The sequence below is a fragment of the Drosophila willistoni genome, chromosome 3R, assembly GCF_018902025.1.
Source record: "Drosophila willistoni isolate 14030-0811.24 chromosome 3R, UCI_dwil_1.1, whole genome shotgun sequence".
Taxonomy (NCBI): Eukaryota; Metazoa; Arthropoda; class Insecta; order Diptera; family Drosophilidae; genus Drosophila; species Drosophila willistoni.
Window position 1 is genome coordinate 8,994,184 of NC_061086.1, and position 27,171 is coordinate 9,021,354.

At 38.4% G+C, this 27,171-nt stretch overlaps 2 protein-coding genes across 6 annotated transcripts; one reads left to right on the forward strand and one right to left on the reverse strand.

Moving 5' to 3' along the window:
* Window positions 1–623: 623 nt before the first annotated feature.
* LOC6651269 (TBC1 domain family member 4) lies at window positions 624–26,153 on the reverse strand. 5 transcript variants are annotated; one of them, XM_015176622.3, is made up of 10 exons: window positions 26,059–26,153; window positions 25,104–25,403; window positions 16,166–16,684; window positions 5,251–6,026; window positions 5,009–5,155; window positions 3,816–4,703; window positions 3,603–3,745; window positions 2,935–3,527; window positions 2,297–2,866; window positions 624–2,231 (listed from the first exon to the last, which is right to left on the reverse strand). In XM_015176622.3, exons 2-10 carry the CDS (start codon window positions 25,221–25,223, stop codon window positions 1,152–1,154), a joined length of 4,836 nt encoding a protein of 1,611 aa, XP_015032108.1. In that variant the 5' UTR covers window positions 25,224–25,403; window positions 26,059–26,153; the 3' UTR covers window positions 624–1,151. The 5 variants fall into 5 exon arrangements, with proteins under 5 accessions (XP_015032108.1, XP_023036624.1, XP_002073340.2 ...); XM_023180856.2 differs by lacking the exons at window positions 5,009–5,155; window positions 26,059–26,153; XM_002073304.4 differs by lacking the exons at window positions 16,166–16,684; window positions 25,104–25,403; window positions 26,059–26,153 and adding an exon at window positions 10,802–10,897 and having other exon boundaries at window positions 625–2,231.
* On the forward strand, window positions 20,381–22,010 carry LOC6651271 (serine/threonine-protein phosphatase 2A activator). The gene has a single exon (XM_002073306.4). It carries the CDS (start codon window positions 20,472–20,474, stop codon window positions 21,891–21,893), a length of 1,422 nt encoding a protein of 473 aa, XP_002073342.2. The 5' UTR covers window positions 20,381–20,471; the 3' UTR covers window positions 21,894–22,010.
* Window positions 26,154–27,171: the final 1,018 nt, after the last annotated feature.

Sequence of the window (27,171 nt, forward strand, 5' to 3'; positions counted from 1 at the left end):
AAATCCCAACGAAATTTCTTTTTATTCGTAGAAAGTTTTGTTCTGATTAATTAAAATGCTTCTTTAAATGGAAACAACAATTGCCACACAGAATTTCAAATAATTATTATTGATTTTATTATGGGTTTCTTATAATTTTTGTATGAATTTAATATTATTTCTCTAAACACAAATCAGCTACACAAACTCTGGGCGCTCCCTAGACATACATATAAAGATAGTGAGACAGATACAAGTAGAGACAGCCCAGCTAAGCAAAAACTTACTTAACACAGAAGCAATTATTTTTTGGGTTTTTTTTGCGTATTTTTTGCAATTTTGTTTCATATAATATTTATGTATTATAAACATAAACAATCAAATGTAATCCAAGTCCCGGTAATTTAATAAAATGAACTTTAAAATTATTATATTTCAACTATTGTTACTGGATCTACGAAAGAACAATATACATTTAAGCAAATGAATGACATTGGAATTGGTTTTATACATTTTAGTTTTTCCCGCTTTCACAATTATTGTAGAAATGTACAAATACATATGTTTAAAATTATGCTGTAATTTAAAAACTAATCCACTAAAACTAAGAGAAACATAAAAAATCAAAAATCAAATAAATTCTAAATTCATTACAAATTAATTTAACATTAAACAATCGAAAACTAAGAACAAACTACTCATACTCATTAAAGCGTCAGATTTTTGTTGTTGTATCATTTGTATTTAAGGGGGATCTGCCTAGGGTTATAAGCATTTGATTTTGATATACATATATATGTATATATATATATATATATATATGGTAGCCAAATTTAAAAAACATTGCAATAGCATTTATCCATTTCACTTGACTATATAAATATAATAGATATATCTTATTTAGGATCAGTTTATAACGATTTGGGTAACTTTTCAGAGCGATATATGGCAACATTTTGTGCGCGCATTGACACAATTTGTAAACAAAATGTTTTAAAGGTTTGTTTTGTTTTGTTTTTGTATGTTATAAGTTGTTGATGTTGTAAGTAAGTATCTAAGCCGCAACAGAGGAGTTGTGCATTAGGGGCGTTAAGCGAGCGATAACTTTATGCATGCTCAGAGGATTGCCCGGAATAGAATCCACGCAGAAATTTACTGATAAATCAGAACCGTTAGCTGCGACCGGTGGCTGCAGTCGCTACAGGCGGCGGCGGTGCCAATTCAACAGGAACAGGTGCAACAACCACACTTGACTCTGTGCTATTCTGGGAGACAGCTCCCAGGGATATAGCTCGCATCTGATGCACGGGACGTATCGATAAGGACTTTAGCTGTGTTGTGCCCTTGAAACTGACATTGACATCGCCTCCCACCATACTAAGCGGGTGCATGGCTTGCTCATCCTGGCCATGGGCCATTGTGGCTGTTGTCATAGTGGGCGGCACTTGCTCGAGAGGTGCTGCAGATGGAGCCGTGGTGATGGCTATAGAACTGCTGCCATAGGCTTGGCGCACAGCCAACGGTGACAGAGCTGGTGGTGTTGTTTTATAGCCCATGCGACTGAATATACTTCCGCCACTGCTATTGCTAGCCGTGCTGGGCGGACTGAGGGGTGTGCCCACACCTGAGTCCACTTCCAGCGGGCTCTTGATATTAGCCACATATTTGTCGACATGTTCGGGCAGCTTTAGTTCATCAAGTTTGGTTTGCATTACGGTGCGAGCACTGGCATTGTCTAGCAAACGATTGGGCCGTGATGGAGCTGACGGAGTAGGTGAGACCGATGGCACCGTTGACTCTGGCATAAGAATTGTTGTTGCTGTTGTTGTTGCAGTCGCATGGCCATTGAGGTTATTGATACGTTGTTGCTGCTGCTGGCGCAGTTGTTCAAAAAAAGGTGTCTTCTCCTTCTTCGTTTTTTGTGGCGAACCATGTTCGTCTCTTTCGGTCAGCTCTTCGAGCACCTTGAGTGGAAACCCCAAGTGACTATTGACTGAAATTGATTTGCCAATCTTGCGTTCGGTAAAGATGGGCTTTCGCCGTTGTCGTTCTAGGTCATCCAGCTGCTGTAGCATGCGTCTCACTTCACTAGGCAATTCCAGATCCGGATTATGTTCTACCAGTTGTCCAATGTAGCGGCCAAGAGTTTGAATAGTCAGCTCCAGCGATTGTACTTGCGATTGCAACGATGAGATTTGTGTTTGCTGAGATGACCGAGTGGTCTCCAACTGAGCAATCGACGATTGAGCAAACTAGAATAATATGCATTTAAATTAAGCATATAAGTAATTAAGAGACAAATAATAAGGTAACTAACCTGCAACTGCTGTTCCAAGTGTTGATTTTGTGCCTTTTCTCTATTCAGCATTTCCAGGTGATGATTGGTGGTAGTAATCTCCTCCTGCAGGACATTATACTCCACATTGTATTCAGCCAACTGCTTGCCAATGTCCATTGTAAAGACTAGCTTCATGATTTGCTCCATGCAGCCTGCCTCCATTTTGGGGACCACCGTTTTCAGGTAATCCATAATCTCCTCAAAGTTATCCTTCGCCAACAACTGTTGCTTGTGCACGGACAGCAGAGCAATGGCAAACTTAAAGATCACATCGGAGGACTCGAGGAAAAGCAAATCGAAAACACGGGCCACAAAACCCAACGGGAATTGAGAACTGAAGACAGTAAGAATCCAAGGAGCTGCATACAAAGTGGGGGACACGTCGTTTTGATCCAGCCACACATATAGATCCGGCAAATGATCCTTAACCAGACGAGAGAGCTGATACAACTGCAATTGGAACTTTTTCATATCTGGCAGATATTTAGTCCGCATGTTGCGACGGAACATCAGATGTTTAAGCAATTGGAAGGCATTGGCTTCATCACACTGAAAATAAAGAAAAACAACTAAGTAATCGGCTTGGATATGGAAAATTGAGAATGACTTCAACTTACATGCAACAGCAGTACACCACAGATGAATCCCAGACCCTGACAGTAGCCCAGCTCTGGATCAAGTATGGAGTAGGCCTTTAACAGATTGAATAGCGACAACTGACCCAGACCCAATGGATCTTTATAAAACTGATGATTGGGAAATGTTCTGCCCAGATCTATAAATATAGCATGCTGATGTTCTGTGAGATGCTTTAGCAGCGTGTGATACGGCGTATTGAAGTTGGGGAAACGTTTTGTGTCCACCGGAGCCGTGTTCATGGAATGCTGCTCGGCCAGGAAGGTCCAAACATCGCCACGCTTAGACCGCGGAACCCCTGTACGTATGGCATGTGCCAAGACTTTGGGATCTTTCTTATTGCCAATTTGCATGGAATTGCGTTCAATGATTTGCTCCCATCGTTCGATTAGCTGTTTGTCGCATGGAACAATCTCCTCGTAGTCCAGTTTGATGCGTTTCAATTCATTCTCATTCTGACGAGCCTGTAGCATGGCATTTTCCGTTTCCATGCGATTCAGCATGATCGTCTGACGAATGGCGGTTCGCCATAGTTCTCTCAACTCGGCCGCATCACGTTTCCCCCTTTTGGCGGCTGCAATGAAGTGTAAGGAGAGAAATTAAATGTTAATTTGAGAATTCATCAAAAGAATGAGCTGAGAATAATTACGTTTACGCATTGGTGATAGAAACTCAGTGGGTGCCTCGCTGTCTAGTCCTTTGGATGGTGTTACCACACTGTTAAGTATGGCCTGACGCCAGGATCCCTGATGTGTCTCGGCCTCCTTTGGACTATTGCCCACCTTTATGAAGCTAAAAAAACACGAAAAGTTTCACATTAGAAATTGCTTATTGCAGCAAAAACTGCCATTTCATCACTTACATATCCATCATGGGACTCTTTAGCTGCTCGGCTGTGGGCTTGTTATTCGGACTGGCTCCCACCGTGTTTGACCGGGAACGGAAACCCTCTGGCGGTGACGCAGTACCCAAAGGCTCCGCCGATCCCTCTCGTATTTCACGCAGATTATGCGGCGGCACAGCAATGTCATCTTTAGATGGCTTTCGTTTCAGGAGATTATCAAACGAATTGGTGAGCGAACGTTTTGCCTTCATAAAAATGGTGCTACCGCCCAGATACTGGTTGAGGAACTCCGAACGATTCTCGGCCGTGTCATGGACATGACGCTGCTGACGCGACTCACAATGGGCACGCAACAGCATCATGAGGAATTGATTCTGCTCGGCCACTGGCGAGTTGGTCTTCTCGGATCCACAAAACTTGGCCCACACAATGTCCTGCTCTTCGTCCGAGAGCGTCTCAATGCGACGCAAGATCATGGCCTGAGTTTTCTTCTCCGACAAACCCTCAACATCGTTGCAAAGCTTGTGATACCAGAGCATGGGGCAATGCTCGCAGCTAAAGATCTGTGTTTCCTGCTTCTTCTTTTGCTCGGCGCATGTATCGAAAGCCTGGGCAATGGCTGCCACAATGTCGTCACACACATTCTCCGATTGGCATTTGAATACGTAGCCAATGTAACCCTCATTGTTAAGCTCACGGCAAATGATACCAAAATGATCCAATGATTTCTGGCCATGCACACAGCTAGCCACATCCTTAAAGTCCTTGTACAGCAGCACTTGCTTGCGATCCGGCGAGATCAGTCGGAGATCGGAGCGACCCACCAAAAAGACCATAGTGCGATTCTGTTCTGCATAAGGCGGAATGCATCCCTGCGAGGCAGAACGATCCCTTTGCTTGGGTATACTGTAATTACGGAAATAGAATAAGTCTCTACTTGGCTTTTGGGACAGCAGGGTCAGTGTCAGGGCATGCAAAATATATTCGTGGAGGTGCTTGCAAAAAAGAAAGGTAAATAATAAAGAAGCCAACCAAACAAAAAAGGCGAAACAAATCAATCAATCAATTAGTTCAGTGCGCTGCATATCGAATTCAAATCGAACATTAGGATGAAAACAAAATAATAGGATCTAAAGCTTTGTACGCCAATATTGGGGAACGAAAAGAACGAACTACACATGCGTCAGGATTTGGGCTGGGACGCCACTTACTTATCGAGCGCATAATTGGGATGCAGCTGACTAGGGTTAGTCGATGATGATGCCGCAGCCACGCCCTGTTCCCTTGGGGGCGTTGGCTGTTTGTTTACAATGACATTCGGCACTTCCTGTTGGCTATCCTCAGAACCGGCGCCGCCGCTTTAAGAGGTGGCAAGATGAAGAACATTTTGAGCAAAACTCACAACATCAGTCAGGGCGGGGGGAATAGAATCAAGGGGACATTTGCTACTTACAGTTCCTTGTGGCCCAACTCAATTTGGCTTTGCCCGCGAAGCAGAGTTCGTTTCTCTGGCGATTTATTCTCCTTGTTCTCCTCAAGAGGACGTGGAGATGCTCCGTCTTCGGCGCCTGTCAGCTGTAGTTCAACCTGTGGCTTTGCTTGAGATTCTTCCAGTGGGTTTTGTTGCGTTTGCTGCTCCTGTTCCTCATCCTCCTCTTTAAGCTCGTGACTCCTAAATATGCTTCCATTCTTGGCCTCAATGCCCACACCTCCTTCGCTGCTCAGCGACATTTTGCGGTTCTGCAAAAGTCGCAGCCTTTGGGCATCATATGCTTTGAATTTGGGCAAAGCATCATCGATAAAGGTATTGGGTACGCGTTTCTGGGACACGCGAATCTTGCCCACATACATGACCTCAAAGAAGTGCGTGTGATTTGGGGAAATATCGGCCAACAGCGAGAGATTACTCTGTGCCGAATTGGACGTGGGAATGTTCACCGTCCCAGAAGAGTTGCTCAAGCCGTGTGTATACGATTTGGATGCTTTCATCTTAGAGCTAACTGGATTTGGACTAGGATCGTGCTGGGCATTGCGCATGGCCTCGCTCATCTTTAGATTTGTGGCTGGTGTGGCATGAATTCCATTGAGGCCGCCATTGGAGGCGTTATGGCCACCACCACCAGCTCCTCCTCCACCACCGGCGCCACCAATTAGGGTCTGCGGTATGCTACCCACAGAACCGCCGAGCGTATGCGCAGGATCACGCATCTGATGCATTAGCTCGGCCATCTGCAATATTTCCACAGGGAAAAACACATTAGTAATCAAATTTATAATCATGGGGTAGGAGAGAAAGTTTCCAGCATGCAGAGTATGAGTAAGAGTTAGTGTCATTCAACTGTTTACGGTCTGATGGACCTTAGCAACGATATGGCCCCCCGCCCCATTTGCATTTTCTGTCCTGACCCTGAGTTTTAATACCTTTGTCTTCGGTTTATGACAATTTTTACGACTCTGTCACTTAAGGGATGGCCATCCCAAGAAGGATGCTTGAAAAAGTGAAGTTTTTGTTACGAATTTCCGTTCATAATTCAGGCAACAATTCCATCGTGGCGACAAAAAGTCGTATTCCGTTGACGGACATTTCACATTGAACAAGTGGCTATGAAAAGTTGTTTCCTTTCTTTATTTTTTTTTTGTTATGAGATTCATAAATAATTACAAGAAGCGTCTGAGTTCCTAGAATTTGCAACAATAAGTTTAAACAAGACTCGGCTAAAATTTCTAATCTAATCTAATGCTAAGGATGCTTGAAAAAGTGAAGTTTTTGTTACGAATTTCCGTTCATAATTCAGGCAACAATTCCATCGTGGCGACAAAAAGTCGTATTCCGTTGACGGACATTTCACATTGAACAAGTGGCTATGAAAAGTTGTTTCCTTTCTTTATTTTTTTTTTGTTATGAGATTCATAAATAATTACAAGAAGCGTCTGAGTTCCTAGAATTTGCAACAATAAGTTTAAACAAGACTCGGCTAAAATTTCTAATCTAATCTAATCTATTACTTAAAGAATGGCCTTTAGTGCATGATCACTGTGTCTTGTTCATGAGCAGACATCGTGTCTGGTTTTATCTATTAATTCTCTGAAAATTGCATAGAATGGCAATGCATCATACACATCATCAGCTGTTTGGGCACGATGATGATGATGATGATTCCTCGGTCTCTCTCTCTCTCTCTCTGAATAATGGAGAGGGAGAGGCTATTCGTTTTGTCGGCTGCCCTGTGTGCTCCAATTCGTAGCATTGAAATGATGCCAAAAATGATTTCAACAATTGCCAACAAGTTAAAAGTCCAATGTCATCGTTCTCCCCTTGCACTCCCCCTTTTTCATAGTTCTTACAGATGCGTTGAATGTACAACAAGAACAATCTAATTACCATTTATCAGCAGTTTAAGGCAAAAATAACTAAGGAATAGATATCTGTATATATCTATACATATATATATATATATGTATATGCCGGCCATACTCAGCATGAGGGAGAAACTTTGCTTCCTAAATTGATTTAAATGTTTTGATAATTGTATGTATGTATTGAGATGCTGCTACATCTTGATCAGCCGTTGGCCGAGTGATCGCCGTGACGTCATTTGCAGACAACATCCCAACCAATGACAAATAAATATATAAATTATCATATATATTTGTATATATCTATTAATCTATGATGGGGGGCACGCTTGACAACGAGTGTTTACCATTGTATAGCCTGAGCAATATCTTTGGCATTAATATTTTGGAACAGATACAGAAATAATACAGACACCGAAACAAAAACAGAAACCGAAACAAGCACAACATACATAAATAATATGGAAATGCTCACAGGAATTCAATTCGGCGTCACGTTCACGTTCGCCTCGCACATTTTTTTTATAACTTTTTGCTTTTTCCCTCATTTACGTGCTTGCCACTTTTTATGGTTGTTGTTTTTTGTTGCATTACTGCATTTTGGTTGTTTTTTTTTTTCTCTCTCTCATCGATATCAAAACACAAAGTCAAATGTATTCAAAAAACACAACAAACATATACACAAAACTCGCAAAAATCCCTATGACTAAAAAATATAATAAACAAAGAGCTAACAATAATCGTGCAGATGTTTGTATACCCTTTCAAACTTAATTTCGTCAGAAAGTATTTATAGACAATTTCAGTTTTAAACATCAAACTCACAATTTGATTTGAAACTCTATTCAAAACTGATCGCCTTTAGTAAGTTTAGCTACTTCCTTCAGCCATATAGAGTCTATATTATAGACTGTAACGGGGCATCGCTTTGGCGATGAAATCTTCTAAGCAAAACTAATATACTCACTTTTCTTGTTAGAGTATAGAAATGAAAAATAAAAAACAATATTGCGAGAAATTTTCACGCATTAATACCAGAAAACAAACAAAAACAAAAATACCCTTCATGTTGCCCTTTTTTCTGCTGCCGTCACATTGTCTGTTGCGGGTCCTTGATTTCCACAAACTGAACTGTAATATTTATTATATTGTTTATTGTGGAAAAAAACTACAGAAAATTGAATTGCAAACAGATTCGACTGATGGCTTTAACAAAGAGTCGAATTTTTTATACTCTTAATGTTTAAAAGTTCGGTTTGGAATAGCTTAATTTTTTAAGTTGTCAATATTTTCTTAGAAACTTCAACCCTATCTCTCATATGATTACTTTTATTTTACACCAATTTTGTTCTCAATAAACATAAAAATTTCCGTTTCTTATTTATGAAATTTCCTACTACCACAAGGGATGGTGGTTTTTTTTTTTGGACCATCAAATTTTCTCCATTTAATTTATGACTTCTTCATGACTGTGGCATTTCTTGCCACATTTAACAAACATTTATTTCATATTCTCTTATCAGAGCGGGAGGAAAAAAAGTTGCCCTTGTACATATTGCAAATATCTGTCACATTTAACTTGTTCAACATATAGCATACATATATTTTTATATCCACATATATAGTATATAAGTGAACTACAATTTTGATGTTTTGTGTCAGCAGTTTTTCGGTTTTTATAGCATTCAGTGCGGTCATATTGCAATTCACTGGCCGCTTTATTGCTTTTTATGCAACTCGAAATGTGTCTGGTGTATTCTGAATACGAAAAACAACAAAAATATCGTCACTTGCATTTTAAAAAGCAACAGAGGGAACACTCCCCAGTTTGTTGATCTTCCCCCGAACCGCTTGAAAGATTAAACTTGACCCCCGCAACGTCTTACTCCTACCTCAACAAGATTCTAAGCATATGACTATGAGAAAATGTATCCATTGGATTTGTTTACAATATTTTTCGTTTTAGCTTAAGGTCAAGATTTCAATGCATGCGCAATTTAGTTTGCCAAAATTGTACGATTTCGTTCCGTCCAATTTGTAATAAATTAAACAAATTTGTTTATAATGTTAATAATGTGTTTATGCATAGCACAGAAAATTGCAATGTTTATAATTATGACAATGAGATTTACTAGCATATCAATTCAAAAAACTGTTTGCATGCCAAATGATTAGAAAATAAAATTAAATAGATTTCTTTTGTTATCGGAAAATTTTGTATTTTTTTTTTATGGACAAGCAAAAGTTGTGCAATTAACTTTAATGTGATATTTTAGCATGCAGCTTAAACTGTAATTTTGTCTGTTTTTTTTTTTGTTAAACTTTTATTATGGGTTCTTCCCCTGCTACTTTCTAGCAATTTCTATCCTCTTAAATAGTAGTTGTTAATAATATTTCATTAGCTGTGCAATTTGTGACCGGTTTTTGAGTTCTATTCATGTGGATTAAATGTTCAATTTAGTTATAGCCAAAGACTAGTAACTAACTAACGAACTTTAGAGGTCAATCGATATTTTATTGCCAATGGCAAAATGAAAGCCCAATAGAAAGAATTTATGTATTTTAATTTGATTTCCTGGCCAGAAAATTGTGGTCCAAAGTTTTAAACGAATTTCCACATGCTAAATAAAGGTTCTAACTTTTGTTTGCCTTCCTTGTTAAAGCTTTTAGTTTAAAAAAAAAATGAAACTTCTATTGAATGTTCCCACTTGAACACTTTTAGCCCTCAACTCACTTCAGGTTCTCGAGAAAACTTTCCATGCCCACCAAAAGTCAGTGGGAAAAGGGCAAACAAAAAAATGTTTTCCAAAAATTTTACGCTCTTTTAAACACCATGGCCATGGTCAAGTGCAACAGCAACAATGACTGGGCAACTTTTTCTGCCGCTTTTTGCCTATTGGCCAAAAGCGAATTCCTGTCCAATAATAAAATAAAGCGTCAGCTTCTGGCACGTGCAAGAAAAATTTCATTTAAGTCAACGGGAAAGTAGAATAAATAGAGGATGAGCAAGAGGCAAAAGGCAATTTAAAAAAAAACGAAGTCACTTTATATGTTAATACAATGTAAATAGGATTCATGTTGTTTGTTTTTTTGCCTGCTTGCTGTCTTTTCCATCTATTTGCATGGGAATTGAACTAAGGGAGAGATTGCAAAACGAATCTAAATATATATTATTTATTAAAAAACAATGTGGGGCCACTTCAAGGGTAAAACAATTAACAACGAAATGGATGTGGAAATGGAAACCAAGGTTAGATACTCACATAGGAATAGAGAGAAATGCAAGAGATAGAGAGAGAGAGAGAGAGAGAGAGACAGAGAGAAAATGTTAACCGGAATAACCATCGTTCTAGTAAAGAAAAGGAAAAATTGTTAACTTGGCCTAAACGTTGGCAATTAAGTGTGTAAAACAAAAAGAAAAGAACAAAAGCAATGCATGCATAACACACAATGTTACATAAGTTGCTATACACATAAGAGAGACATCACAGAGTAAATAAATAACAACAATAGACAAATTACACAAGCGGCAAGCAGTCAGTCAGTCAGGCAGGCATCAACAAAATTGAAATCAATTTAATATTCGAGTTCCGACTATGTGGGAAATCGGTAACTCTTTCTATATATTCTACATATGTAGTACATACGGCACGACTCTTATTGAGTACGGATGCATCGCTGACCGATGCCGTCAGTATGGTATCCCGATGAAATGGCACAGTAAACATTCTCAAAGAGAAACTCTTACAGTATTAATTTGTTTATTGATTTGTTTCAGTTATGTTTTTTTTTTGTTTTTGTTTGTTCTTTATACGGTTACGACAACTTACTTTTGCAAATGCCTTTAAATGCCGTTGCAAAAATTGTTAACTTGTTTATATATCACACGTCAGAAAGCACAATCTAAGTACTTTAGTTTCAACTAGAAAACTATCACAATTTTTCCATTTTGATTTTAGTTGTTTTTCATAATTTATTGACCACTGGATATAAAAGAAAATTCAAGGAAAATTTTAATTTCACATTGATTAATTTGATAGACACTATTAAATGTTAATTTTTTTTTTTGTTGCCACCGCTCGTTAGATGAATTTCATTTGAAATGACCGCTAAGACTAAGTCATTACAAACAAAAAACAAAACATTTTAGCCAGCAAATGCTTGCGATCGGCAAAAGTATTTTCGAATTTCGAATCAGCTGTTGGCAAATAGTGACAAGGTTAAAGTTCTTTTTGTTGTTGTTGTTGTTGTGTTTACAGGCAATACATTTACATCTCTATACAGATATACTTGTGCTGGTATATATACCAATGTAGGTACATTTCCATCTCAATTTTGGCCAGTGCTAATTGATACCTTTTATTTACTTTTACGTGGCCAATTGCCGCTTAATTTGCAGTTAAAATTTCAAGCATCTGGCAAGTGTTTACTTTGCATTAAGAGTTTAAAGACTTTTGAACAATTAACTATGATGAGAAACCAGAATTTCAATAAAATAGAAATTCAACTCAATTGATTTGTTTGTGCTATGCTTAAGACCTTTTCATTGGGCAAAGAATTGTCAAGCAAGGCAAAAATAAACATATATATGTGTATTTAAAGATATTCCCATGTATATAGTATATAAGAGAAATATGTATATACATATATACAAATACTAAGTAAATATATAAATTGCCATTTGTGAAGCTGTATTTTTTTGTGCTTTTGTCTGCGACACGTTTTAGTAACTGATTTATTTTGAATTCACATAGATATTCGTTTTTATTTATATTTATATTTATGTGTATATATATTCACTCTGTTTTGTTATTTTGTTTAGCACTTTATATTAGGGTGTTTTTTTTTTTTGCAAATACACAATAAACAAGTTTGTTTTTGTTTTCGTTTTTTTGCTTTCGCTAAGTTGGCTAATTTGTTGCTGCCACAGTTGTTGGCACTTACGCACCCGGCATTTCTTTTATATATTTTACATCTATTTTTTTTATTGCTATATGCAATAGACCATAGATATATGTATGTATCTATGTACATATATATCGGTTTGTGTGTCTTTTCTTCAACTTTCTGGTTAGCTCTCACTGACTTTGAAGCGAAACGCGCACGCGATTCAATTGCCGTCAGACAACTGACGACGGATCCCAACGCCGACAACCGTCAAGTGAGTAAATCGCTGAGCGTTGCGACAATACCAGCAACAATAACAACAAACAGCAACAACAACAATAATAAACAACAACTATTAAAGCGACCTGCGCATGCGAATTTCAAGAAGACATTGGGAGGAAGAACTCTTAACCAATTGCTCATCAATTTGGGGTGCAAAAATTCTCAGCGAGAGAACCAGACAGAGAGAAAGCGACCAATAGAGATGGCAAAACAATTGGGCAACACGGCGTAAACACAACATAGATCATAAATTAAATCGAATGTGATTGTAAACCATGGTAAAGTCAACATATGCCCCAAAAATATAATGATTAAAATGTCATGGCTAAAGTGCAAGTGATAGGCCAGAATATTCTATATCACAAACTCATTCTTTATATATACTAAAAGAGAAAAGTTAGGAAAATGTAGTTAACAAATCGAATTTTCTATAATTTCATTGAATTCGAAAACAAAACTAAATAAAACTCTGTTAAAAGGTTTTTCTTTTTGTTGAATTTAAGAAAGGAAATCGTCAGTTAAAAGCTCTTTAAAGGCTCACTTTCTTTGGCCCGTTTTTTACCGATAAACTAATCAGTAGATAATTAAATCTTTCTATAGTTTGCTCAGATCCAATTTGAAACCTAAAAATCAACTAAATGCTGAAAGTAGCCAAGGTAAGGGCATAGACATATAAAACGTAGAAAGTTTCACACAAAAGCGATAGCAAGGACAAAGTTCAATCTAATCATCCTGGCATAAAATGCTTTTTCCTGCCTAAATGTGCGACAAATTCAATTTGTCGGCCCTGCAGTCAGTGGGGGCTTTTAGGTTGAAAGGATGTACGAAACGGATACGTTAGAATGTTTGTTGGATGCAGGTAGATGGCAGGCAGGCACTTTGCATGCTAGTGCTGGCAACAAACAAAACTGAAAGCCAATTATCAGACAGCAAACCGGGTAAAGTAAGTAAAACGTCGATAAATTAAAAGCGAGTGAGTGAGAGAGAGAGAGAAAGATAGAGAGACAGAGAGAGGATTTCAATATACGATATCAATTTCAAAAGTAACTTTGTGCCAATGTTGCTGACCAAAAAAAAACCAGCAGACGACATGCCCAAGCAATGGCAACAAAATCTCATGAAGGACATCGAGTGCAAAGTTGCTGGCACAACACGTTCAAAAAGTAGATGCAGACAGGACAAAATGCTGGGATATGTTAAAATTCTTTTAGTGTATTTCGGTGTGGGTGTTTTATACGATTTCCGTTTTGGCTAGAAAAAGCGCTCTCGAACGTGTACGAGAAAATGTCCAAAGGATGCAAAATGTGCCAACATTTTGAGATGTGGCATGCACTCGATTAGTTTTTGTTGTTCAACAACATCATGTCGTTTGTTGCCACACACTGAAAATGGCATTTGCTTTTCATTGACAAGGAGCAAAATAAACCTAAGGTTTAAATTGCTTTCACGACCAGGCAAATGACAGCTTAGGTCATGCGTCATTTAACTAGCAAAAGGACCAGCAGCACTTGCTGGCTTGTGATGGACCAAGGCAAAGAGCATTGCTTTAAACATTTATGAGCTTATGATGTTGTTAAAGGTCCCAGGCCGTGGGCTCGTGGCCCCAGCTGCTGTCCAACGCCACAAAGTATACCATGATTATCTCATACCTTACAATTAGCATTACGTTTTGCTTTCCCTTTTTCGTATTTCGTTTTTTTTTCATGCGGTTTAATGGTTGGATTTTCTAATGGTTTCCCTTTTTGCGCTGGTCGAAACAGACTACAGCTGAGAGGAGAGTGAGGCAATGTGTTTTAACTCCCACTTTTTCGGGAGGACATTTATCTCCACGCCTAATGGCATCAATTAGTGTTGAAATTGGTGGACTGTGTATCCAACTGGACAGCTGTCCAGCCAGGCAATTATGTTGATTGGAATTGCCACTTTTGTCGTAATCGCTTCATTTAATTTTTAATCTACACATTCCATTTGATTGACATGCAACAGAATGAGTTTAAAGTGAATAGCAATGTTTATGATATAAACTGGCTTAGAATGAAGAGTTTGTTATTTTGAAAATTACCCATACGACAGGTTGTCCGAAATATATTTTGGCATAAATTAGATTTTTAGTTCAAATAGGTTAACTTGAATGGTAGGTAACAAATTTTAAGTTAACGCTTTATATTTTTAGTCGCAAAATCCCAACAGTGACCCAGATTGGTAAAGCCAAGTCATAAGTCAATATACATATATGGCGAAAAAAAAAAGTGTGTTAAAAACTTCAGAATAAAGGTAATACACACGCACACTCATACCCCGGCACACATACACACACGCACACCCTGACGACCCTATCACCATCAAGAGGACTCAACATCAATGCCAAAAAGCAGACTAAAAGGGGGCTATCTTATGGGGAGAGGAGAGTGAAATGGCAATTTGCCGTTGCTTAAAATGTTTTTGACATGCAATGAACATGGCAACGAGACCAACACACACACATACACACGCAAAAGGTTTCGCAATTACTTTCAAATTAAGTGGAAAACGCTGAATGGAAAAGCGCATATAAAAGACAAAAAACACAAAGAAAGAACTCAAAAACTAATACAAAATAAAGCCAAACAATTTATCGTAAATGAAGCGCAACAAAAGCAAACACAAACCCCAAAAAGATTACAAAAAAAAAAAAAAAAAAAAAAATGCATTTACTCTCTATTGTTTTTTATTTTGGTGCTCACTCTTTTATGCATTATGCAATGTAGAAACTGAAAAATCTGCTAAAATGAACATTAATTTTTCATGAGGTTCCAACCTCATAGCCCACTCCCACTCCCGCATACACACACACACACACACAATTGTTTTCGCATAAAAAGGGGTCATGATCCGACGAGAATAGCTTGCAATATGTACATACATATGTACATATATAGCTGGCTGTAAAAACAAAAGTCAATTCTTGCATGCGGCCTGCCCATTCCTGGGGCGGAAGGTCAGTGGTTGGAGCAGCTCCAATTTAGTTGATTTTAGACTCCTCTCGGTTTTTTTCTGTTTTAATTAGAAATGCAAACGGAAGTCGTTTTATAGCATGCTGGGCAGCTCAAACAGTTCTCTGGTGGAGCTCAGTTCGTTAGAGGCGAAACCCGACACGCCTGTTGTGGGCGCTCTGATAAGGAAACGCAAACAAAAAACACAAGCAAAAAACACCAAAGCCTTCAGAAGTTTCAATACCCTGGAAAATTGATGCTTACTCTGATCGTATAAGATAGCTTTAAGGCTGGAGGATACTCAGTCAGACACTATTTTTTCTTTACTCTAGCAACACTTACAATAAATTTGAGATCCTTGGACGATATGTTTCGTTATTATTTTTGGTATGTAGTTCTTCGATCGAACATAAAAAGTTATCCCTTTATTGTTATAGGAATCAAGAATAAGTAAAAATGCAGATGAAGGATTTTTTATTGCAAATTAGCGAAAATTTTCCAAAAAAGGGTAACAAAAATTGGGCCCAGAGCATGGAAAATATTTTATGTGTAGTAAACTTGATTTTAAGAGCGCTGGATTTAATGTTAATTAAGTTTGGTATGCATGCATTTTGATATTCATTTTTATTATAGACATTTGCTTATTATTCATTCAACAATGCCCAAAAATACTTTTAAGCCTTTGAAGTATTTTAGTTTCAATTTGAAATTGTTGAAACTTTGCTAAACATTTGCATATGAATGGAATTGAAAAAGACTGCACAATTTCCACATTTCAAAAGGGAAATTCCAGCTGACAGACAAAAACCGACACAGTGTCTACTAAAGTTTTATGACAACTTTTTCCATCCATCATTAAGTTTGGCTTACCTCCTCAATGGTCTCACACTCAAAAAGATAGATGTGTAGCAATGGATCCTTTGGATCTTTCAACAAATAAACCAATCCGGTGATGGGTCCTTGAAATTCCATAAAGTTCTGTGGCTGTTCCGCAGTGCTATTGCCATCAGGATTTGCGGCTGCTGCTGCCGCTGCAGCTGCTGCAGCCTGCTGCTGTTGATAAGCAGCCGCAGCACTGGACGAAAGTGAGCCATACGATGTGGATGTGGTTAGTGTGTGACGCAGTCCGTTTGCGGTTAAAGTGCTGCTGCTGCTGCTGCTGCCGCCACTGCCTGTTGCCAGAGTGGAGGATGAAGATGATGAGGCTGAATTGCCTGTTGCCTGACCAGCATTTGATTTTAACTGAAGAAAGCCATTGCCAATGCTCTTGGCTTGCGGCTTGTGGATAATGCGGCACATGCCAACGATATGCTTCAGTGGATGGCTAAATTGCAGCTCAAAGTCCGAATTATACGATTCCAATTTGCCATGCTCAATGCCAACCGATAGCTGCAATAGAAAACAAGAAGACACAAACAAAATTAGAAAATTGGAAAAATTTGTAGTTTAGTTGAATTTTTACTCTTTAAAACAACAAGAAAATTTATTTGTTAGTTATTAAACCATTGAATTTTTTCTCTCTCTCTTTCTCCCTCTTTGTCTCTTTTGTTTAAACACAAACAAAAAAGGGGCAATAAAAAGATAATGACTGCATCTGCATGGCATTTAATAATTTGCCTGAGTTTCCACTAAACGAAGCAGATTAACAATATTAAATTCTTCTTAATCAGTTTACATGCATGGGAGCACAAGTACAAACGGTTCCCGCTTAGAACGGGACAGCACTAGACACCGGAGCGACAATAGCAACATGACAGCCAGGGCAACATGGCGGCTGCTCCATTTCCGGCAATGTTCTCCTGTTCTCATTGCTTTCTATTTCCATTCTTGCTTTTTGTTCTTGGCCCCTTTTTCCCCATCCCCACCCCCCCTTTTGGATGTATGTATATTAACAACTGAAGCCAGGGAGTGGTGTTGTCAAATAGGGGAATTCAGTTGAATGTGGCCGGAATTGAAGGAAGAAATGGGGGCAGGAGCTGTTTTTACTATTGGGTGTGTCGTTGTTGTGGCGGAAAACAGGTCGTTGGATTTTAGTGTATACGAGTTTGTTGGGGCTTGTTATCGCTTTAGTTTTATTTTTTTTGTTTTCTTTTTTTTTGCTGCCCGAAGAAGAAGGAAAATAAAATTTATGTTTTTCTTCCAATTTAGTTTCTGGGTGTGGTGGTAGATCTTCTTAGTCCTAACTAAGAATGTTAACAGGTAGGGTTAAGTAAACTATTGATTTATTTTCTAACAAAAATATAGAAAATACGCAATACCGAATAAAATGTATAGAATGAAAAACTAGTATGTATATACATTTATACAATCTCACTAATTGAAGTTCCGTGCAACTCAAAAACTGAACTGAACTGAACTGGAAAAACTTTCCAAAAGTCGCCCTCTTACAGTAAAAAACCAGAGGGACGGGGCTAACTTTGACCGCGTCAAAGTTTGTATACCCTTGCAAGTTTTTTGTGTAAAAGGTCTGATGCTTGCGAAAGAACGGCTTAGGAAATAACGAAGTTATTGATCAAAGTCACTGTTCACCACCGATTGTTCCTATGGGAGCTATAAGATATAGTTACCCGATCTTAATCAAATTTGGCACAGTCATTAATAGTTATGCTAAACTGAGATATATTAATTTTTATGACAATTGCTTCAAAAGTAACGAAGTTATTCCTAGGGGAGCTATATGATATAGTCACCTGATCTTGATCAAATTTGGCACAGACGTTTACAGGCGTAATAAACTCTCTAATATTAAATTCCACGACAATTGCTCTGAAAATTACGAAGTTATTGAGAAAAGTCACTGTTCGTGACTTTGCCATTTGTATGGGAGCTATATGATATAGTGGTCCGATCCGGCTGAATCCGAGATATACAACGCCTGCAGTATATACAAGCCTACATGCAAAATTTCAGATCTGTAGCTCTAACGGTCTAGGAGGAGTTTGCGTTGATCCAGACGGACGGACAGACGGACGGACGGACGGACACGACTATTTGAACTCGTCTCGTCATGCTGATCAAGAATATATATACTTTATATGGTCGGAGATGCTTCCTTCTATGCGTTGCACACTTCTGACCAAAATTAATATACCCTTTTTGCAAGGGTATAAAAAAGTTGAAAAGTTTTTAGCACAAATTAAATTAAAATCAAACTAAAGTGCTAGTGGGTGGTGAGCTAGTGGGCGTGTCTATTCGATGGGCGTCAGCTTGAAAACTAAAGAGCAAGAAAAACAGAAAACTTTCATGAAATACAAAACCAAAAAATAAAAACCATTGCTAGAAAGAGTATTGCAATTTTTCATAGTGGTAACAGTTATATACTCTTATGTCTGTAACTTTTAAACTTATTTCAGTACTTATGTATATATGGTACCTACAAAATGAATTAGAGAAGTCATAAAGAATCTGGAGATAAAATTCTCTTGACTTTCAGTTGATAAAATTTAATTCAAACTTAATGATTCATCAAGAATCTCGACTATTTGATGTAAATCGATAAAGTAAAGGGTATCAAAATGTTGTAATTAATAAGTTAAAAAGGAAACGAAACGAGATAGAGGGACATAGCGAGTGCAAGGCTAGAAGAAGAGCAAGATGGCCTAATGAGGCTGCCAGGCAACCGACAATCATTAAGGCGCCCAAGTTTCAGTTCACCTTTTGACATTTCAAAATAAATTAAATTAAAAAGCAGAAAACGTTTCGGCACGTGAGCCAGGCTATCCGCATATGTCAATTTAGTTTTAATTAATTTTCCATTGACACTTGACGAAGGATCCGCTACCCATGGTGATGGCTTTTGCTCTTTTGTCCTATTGTGTAAGCGTTGGCGGAGCCTTTGTTGATGGGCCAGGTGAGTGACAAATGGCAAAAAAAAAAGGCATCCATTGATTTAATTTTCATTCCGTATGTCTCATTCAATGTCAAATGGTTAAATTGTTCATTGTACTCCCATTTTTATTCTGTTTGCATAAGTTTAACCTAATGAATTTTTGTCGTACTAACAAACAATACAAAGCAAACACATAAAAAAAAGTGGTTTTGCTGCACTTTTCTACTATTTTATGTACACACCGCGAAGTTGTTAATACAAAAAGATGTGCGGCACACAATGCGTATACGTAATTTCCTTGAAAAGAATTGCCCACTTGACCTGTTTAAGCTGCAAGTAAAGCTTAGCTTGGGTATATTAACTTTAATCAAGCATATGTAACAAATAGTAAATAAAATTTCCTATTTAACATCATCTAAAAATCATCTAACAGAAATAAAAAAGTGACGATTTCATGACTTTTTGCTGGACATTCATAAAAAGTTATTCGCCCATCTCTCCAAAGTTAGCGCCACTTGGGAACAGCTGGGTCAAAAGAAAAAAAAAAAGATTATTTATTATGGCTGATATAGAATCGCAGTCAAGCCGTCACACAGTCCAGTCGTAATGGTCAGCCTCGCGTGTTATTACACAGTGATTTATACATTTTAACCGTTTTTGTATTTTTTGCTGTTCTTCTCATTTCATTTCAGTTTCATGTGCCAGCTGCCGTTTGTTGTTGTTGTTGTTGTTGCTCAATAAATTGTCTACAATTGCTCATTACATTATTGTTTTTGTTGCTGTTGCTGTTGCTGCTGCTATTGCTGGCGCATTGTAACCATATAATTTGCATTAACTGCCTTTTGCTTTTACTGCTACTGACGTCTTAATAACAACTTGCTGCTGTTGGGTTCAAAAAATATAAGCCAAAGGGTCAAAAACTGAATCTTACTTACTGCAGGTTCTATAAATTCCACTTGATAGTGGTAATTATCTATACTAAGTACACATTTCCAAAGTTGAGGCAGGTTTCTGCTTAGTTCTGTTTTATAAACCATTCACTAATCTATCACATTTAATAGACATATAATATAAAAGTCTACATAAAATATAAACCGTATGCAATTAGACTTAATTTAAACAATTTGCTTGGCTATCGATTTCTGTGACCCGTAACCAAAACGTATTTAAGGGCTAATAAGTAATCCAATCTTAACAGATCTTATTAACTATAACAATGCTTAGTCAGAAGTCTAGTCAAACTAGCTTCGTTTCCCCATTCGTTAGTTTTAATTTCAATTTCAAACTGACAAAAAAACAAACTGTTGACACAAGAAAACTCAAATAAATACCGAATTTTCCACTATAATGAAGAAAATTTCTCAAACAGATATTAAAAGAGACTCTGAAAAAAGTCCCCGCTTGAGTAAGCTAGCCAATTTTTTCGCTCAATCTAATTTTGGTGCAGTGACTCGGGTTCGGAAGCTGTCGGATGTAGAGGTATGGAAGAGATCGGTGGGCTATCACAAATTGATTGCATACATCAACAATACCAGCTCGGTGATCCAGGGAATAAGGCAGAGCGATGATTATCCAGTGAGCGAGACCATGTCACGTCTGCTTACTATATTTGATAAGCTTGAAAATCTATTAGCTGCCAATCCACCAATATATATGGCGGGTTCAATCAAAGGCAGTCTGGATAAGGATCGACGTGGAAATCCGGCTTATCGCAATTGGTCACGTCACATGCTCCGTGATATATTTCCAATTCTTGAGCAGGCGGTGTCCAACAAGAACTGCATTCACATCAATGAACTGGGTCAATATCTGTGTGAATCATTTGGCAACTCAACAAGAATGTCCTATGGAACGGGACATGAATTGAGCTTCCTCTTTTTTCTATGTGCGCTATTTGAGGCTGAGATTCTTGACGAGGATGACTTGGCAGCTTCGGCTCTATTGCTCTTTGATCGATACTTGAAGTTTGTAAGGCGCCTGCAAGTGCTGTATAACTTGTATGCAGCGGGTCGGCATGGAGCGTACTCCCTGGATGACTTTCAGTTTGTCCCGTTTTTGTGGGGCTGTGCCCAATTGAGCTACAATGCACCATTCGTTCCCAATCGCATGCTCGATGCTGATGTGGTCAGCGAGTACAAGAAGGATTATATGCTAATGGGGTGTGTGGGCCACATATCAGACACCAAAGATGGCACTTTTGCAATGCATTCCTCGCAGTTGTGGTGCATTGCATCATTGTCATCATGGAATGAGCTGTATGGCGGCCTTCTGGACATGTACGACAAAGTGGTGCTCAGGCAATTTGATCTGATGCAATTGGCTCGTTTTGGTCAATTGATTTCCTTTGACAAAGTCAAACCAGGCGCAGTACTAATCCAAGCCCAGCTTGGTGTTATGTCGCCGCTGCAGCAAAAGATACTTGAGGGCGAAGACGACGTGGAAGAAGAACAGAATTGGGAGAACGCAGAGCCCACCAAAAAGAGTATAAGGAAAAACAAGAAGAAACCCCTGCTTGAGAGCTCACCACCAAAAAGCCACAGTGCCATATCCAGTGGGGTCAGGTGCAGCTCTCTTAGTGATATTTGCGTATATCTACGCAAGATAACCGACATGGAATCATGTCCAATTGAGGCATCGTACAAGGAACCGATTGCGGGTCATTCTGATGATCAGAGAGTTATTGTTTCTGTTTCCACTCCAAGAGTACAAGAAACAATATTTAAATTTCATACCCGTTTGGTCGAACCCTCAGATAATGAATCCGATTAAAATACACACCACTTACAGTCGAGACAATCAAAAACTATAAGCTTAAATTGTTTAGGTTTGGCTCACAATATCCAAATTAGTTTTCACAATTAAAGCGGAGTCCTTGTTCTAAGTATACATATATGTGTCGTAGGTTATCTGTCTCTCTTTCTTTAGGGATGGAAATGCAGGCCAAGTAGGAATGTCAAACATAAATCCAAAAATCACCAGACCACAAAACGGAGACCCGTCAAATGCAAAAACATCAGCCAAATGGAATTGAGTGGGTTGCCAGAACCTCATCATTCAGCATCCCAACAACCATCTACTACATATGTATATCAACCATCTAAACATTCAGCTTCGCCAAGTTTGAGAACGAGAGAGAGAGTGAGAAAGAGAGAAGAGGCAAATGTAACGCATACGCCGGGTAAGCCAAAGCAACACTTGAGAGCAAACTCTCGCGATGATGAAGTGTGAAACCATTTATGCCACTGGGACACGACTGAAGGGAGCCGCAATTCAAGTGACTCGACCAGAAGCGGATTACCAACGGGACTTGAGTGACTTACAAACGGACGGATGGCTGGTCGGAGTTGCGCAAGGAGGTGAGGGACGAGAACGCAAACTAAAGCAAAAATGAAAATACAAAGCGTTCTATTGATTTTTTTGCTGTTTTTATTTCCTTCTCCCTTCTCGTCATTCAAAGCAACTTCCTGACTGCCAATGTGACGTCAATGGGAGCCACAGCACACGCCAACGTCATAGGCGCTGATTGTTGGGAGGCATTTAGTGGGCGTGCCTCTCTCTGGCATAACTCTGAAAGGTCTAATTTGAATTTAAAATTAAATTTAGTTCATACAACTTGCGGATCTTTAGCCACTCTCCCTTGCGTTACTCGGGAAAACTAATAAATTTCACCCCCACTTTCCGAAGGGGAAAGCTCATCAATCTTGTTTGACTAATTGCTAACCAATATATGGGTGGATATATACGTAAAAATATATTTTTATCCACTTGCACTCAACTTTGTTTGCCATGTCCATTGAAGTGTCACCAAAGTTGACATAAAAGTTGGATGATGCCACAGCGCAATTGTTGTTAATGTTTCCCCGAGTAGGGAAGCAAGAGAAGGGATAAGGCAGCTTGTTATAATTTTCATGCGCTATTTAACATAATAAAGCAATAAGCTGCCACAGAAGAATGAAGAGCTTGGGCAAATATTTTTTTCGTTTTTTTTTTATGCCTGTCACACATACATTTTCTCTCTCTTCTTTTCTCCATTGTCATCTTTGCCGCACTCTCCCATCAGTCGTCTATTTCTCTTTGGTTCTCTGACTATATGTACATATGTACTTATCATTTATGTTTCCCTGTCACTTTGGGTGCGTGTTTGTTTTGCCTCAATTTACATGCAACAGCGAGTGGCAAGGGAGAGACAAAACTAACAAACCAACTACCTACTGTATCATATTAAAAAAAAGAGTCTACAGGCTTATATAAATATTTAAATGGGCAAATATGAAGCAAACTACGATCTGGTTTGGTCTGAACAAGTGTCGGAACTGCATAATAAGCGGCGAAGTAGACAAAAGGAGAGACGGGGAGAGGGGGAATTGAAAATAAAAATTGCATGCGCCTATTGCATATAATTATGTCTGATTTGAGAAAGTAACTAACAGTAAAACAACTGAAATAAAATGTATATATGCTCCATAATCTTTGGGCCATTCCTCCAAGTAGAATATTACCAAACTCAACCTACTAAATATAAGCTTAGTCCTAGGTTTTAAGCTAACTTGATTGCCAAGATGCTTGGGACACAGCTTTAATGTTTTTTTTTTCTTTTTGCGGACTTTCAACTTTTATTTCAATGAGCATCAACAACAATTGCCAATGACAGGGCAAGCAGCGCATGTAATTCCCACAAGATGCTCAAGCTTGGCCACTGGCACGTAAAAGGATTCATTTTAATGCCAGAGAAGCCACCTGAGCAAATCTGCAGGCAAAAACACAAAATGAACAGCCAAAAACAAATGGTTAAGGGACCAAATAACCAAACAACCAACCAAAAGGATCCCGGCAAAGACTTTAGCATAACCTTCGCAACGCTCGAAAGTTCAACAGCGGAACACAGAAAAAAAAATCAAACCCCAGAGCATTGTTAGCTCATACAAAGTTAAAAAGGACGGACCCACACACATACACCCACACACACACACACACCCACACACACATACATATGCTGATGGGCGACTAATTGCGGACTTTGCTAAAATTAATTTCAAGCTCCAAATAATATTAGCCCAGGGACCGCAGACGATGGATTGCGCGGGGCTGAGAAAATGGAAGTTGCCGCCGCACGTGCCCATTGGCAACGCGTCGTATGCGTTATGTGTATGTATATACCTTGCGTAGGTGTCTCAGTCAATGGGCGTCGGAGTGTGTGTCTGTGTGTGTGTTTGATGGTTTCTGTGCCAATTAGTTTTGGGGGGCCACCGTTAACTGTGATTTTCTTCCGTCATCAAGAAATACTTTATTTTTGGAATACATTTATCTGACTATCACATATCCCACACCTGCTAACAGCTTGCTAATCAGTATAATTATTCTTTATGGAGCGCAAAATTATTAATAAAAATTTCATTCCCACTTGATTTGTTTGGCCATTGTGTGTGTTTGTGTGTGGGTGTGTGTGGGTGTACATGGGTGTGACAGAAAGAGTGTTTGTGAATGAAGTTTCAGTTGCCGAAAATAATTGATTTATTGAGCCGTAATAATTGCAAATTGCTTTTAATTGTTTGTGCCAAAGGCTGTCATGATATGTATATACAATGTATATTATACATACATACATATATAGATAGACAGATAGATAGTTACATATATTGTATTATCTACCTCAAATTGGATTAACAAGGAATCCTCTTCTGGTTGTCAGTTGATTGCGAGTCACTGACCGACATGGAGAGGTAGCACATGGATAGATAACATTTAATGGCAGGAATAGGAATGGGTAATAGAATTTTTGGATTTTCACTTAATTTAATTATTGTAATTAATTGGACAGAAAGCAAATTAAATTTATATGATCCTACTTGGAACCATAAAGGCTTTTAACTACTAATACACACAAAGCAGGAGTTTAGTTTTATTCAATTACTAAACGTCAACTTCCATATCAGTCTTAGATTTATATTTTCAATTTATTTCTGAAGCAGCTAAATTTACCTTTGTGTAGCTCTCCGTTGAACGTATGTCATTGATGGTCCATGGTAACATAGATGCCGAGTAACGAGGATCGACAGACGCACTGCCGCGATATGTTAGCGAAACCAAACGCGTTTTCATTTTGCCTTGATTTGTTTTTTCTTTTGTATTTTTTTTTTTTAATAGATATTTTGTTCAAACGATGTTTGACAATTGTTACAAATTCAGTTATTGCACATTGAAAATAGTTCCGGTTTTTTTTTTTTTCTGCTGCTTGTTAATTGCTTTTTAATCGGTTTTTACAGTTATTCAATGTTTTATCTGCAGGAAAACAAAATTGAAATCAATATTTAATGAACGTGCGGGAAGGGCAATCGTCGGCCTCTGTTTTTGTTTTTGGGAGTTTGTGACATGGTGTAAGGGTCCTCTCAATGAGTCACCAGCGGGTGGAAGGGATTCTAGGTCTTGGCCAATGACCACCTGACTGCGCCCCTGTTGGGGCTTGCTTGTGATATGTGTTCATAGGCGGTTAGTTATTTAAAGTGCTCATCAGACAAGCACCTGCAAATAAGTTTGAAGCAAAACTTACTATCAATATTGATTTTTTCGTCTTTATTTTACTTTATTCATTCGCATTCGCAAAGGCAAGAAACGAGCTTTTTTTTTCTTTTCTTTTTGCATGCGCGCCTGCTTGGCAATTGGAATGTTGGGAGGCAGGGCAAAAGGACGAGAGGACGAACCACCCCATCAACAACTAATACTAATACCGCCACACCACATCACACACTACACCATAGCATGCCAGACACCACCTGAGAGGCGGAGAGAGTGTGAGAGAGACTCACCCCAAAAAAACAAAAAAGAAAAAGGCAATGCTGGAATTTACTTTTGCATAAACATTTTACTTTTCTATGGTTTCCACTGTGAGCTCTCGGAAATAGTTTGTGCCTACAATGACTACCGTCGACGCACATACATTACTGCCCTCACACACATTGAAACGCACACACTGACATCTCGCGTGAGATTTGCAATGGCGACAAATGGAAAATACTTTCTCCGTAACCGAAAACAAATATGTTTAAACCTCCACAAAGCACTGAATCGAAATTCTTATGGGGGGCTCGCACACCCGACATCCCAATGCGAGTTCAAAGCGCAATTTGGTCACACTATGTAGCGGAGGTCCTTAAGCATAAAAATGCAAAACCTTTGGAGCTGTTATGCGCATTTTCTACAGCGCATGGTAGCCAATAATGTCAATCATGCCCACTGTACTAACCAAATAAGGGGGATGATTTTAGATAGAGTTAAAAGCGCCAATTTTAAAAACCATAAACAAAGTAATTTTTTTTCGAATTCAGGATAATAATTTGAAAAAGTTGTTCTCATCCTAGTTTGGACCGTTACGAGGACCCAGTTCAAGGTCAATGGTAAACGGTAGGGGATGATCTTGATAAGAGAATTTTTTGTAGGCCCTTAAAATTGTAAATGGAAATATACAAACATATGTATGTACATATGTACATTATGTATGTACATACACGTATCAGCCTATGCATCTACCCAAATAAAGCTAGTTATATTTATATGCATTAATTTACACTATTAGTTGTCAAGTTTAATTTTTAAAGTAAACACTCAAACGCCGCACTACCAATATTTGAAATTGCAATTAACACACGCGATTTATGAATGATTGGGCGACTTATTTCGCTGAAATTGCACATTTTAATGATTTGTTGACCCGAATCGTTTTTCAGTGTAAATAAACAAATTGAATTTCAATTAAACAAATGCGCGTCGTTTGCTCGAACAGCTGTTATTTGTGTGGGATAGCTTCCAGTGTTGCGAAGCCGGCAGCATTGGTGGTGTTGGCAAACAGTTTTCTATTTCGAACCAATGATGCCAACATCGAACCGATTTCAGACCAGAAGGAGACGTGGCCGCGCGAAGTTTAAATACCCTTGCAAGTTTTATCTAAAAAGTGGAATGTTTCTCTGTAATATCTTTTGCAAGTGTTTCAATTTTAATTAAAAGCTATAAAATAACAAACAAATAATGTGAATATATATGAACATTCAAATTG

What these genes read in the sequence shown, in the direction of transcription:
- LOC6651269 (XM_015176622.3), bottom strand. Translation starts at nt 25,223, where the DNA reads ATGAAAACGCGTTTGGTTTCGCTAACATATCGCGGCAGTGCGTCTGTC. An exon ending in CAACGGAGAGCTACACAAAG is followed by an intron (nt 16,685 to 25,103) that starts GTAAATTTAGCT and finishes TTTCTATTGCAG; the next exon opens with CTATCGGTTGGCATTGAGCA. An exon ending in AAGAGTCCCATGATGGATAT is followed by an intron (nt 3,746 to 3,815) that starts GTAAGTGATGAA and finishes GTGTTTTTTTAG; the next exon opens with CTTCATAAAGGTGGGCAATA.
- LOC6651271 (XM_002073306.4), top strand. Translation starts at nt 20,472, where the DNA reads ATGAAGAAAATTTCTCAAACAGATATTAAAAGAGACTCTGAAAAAAGT.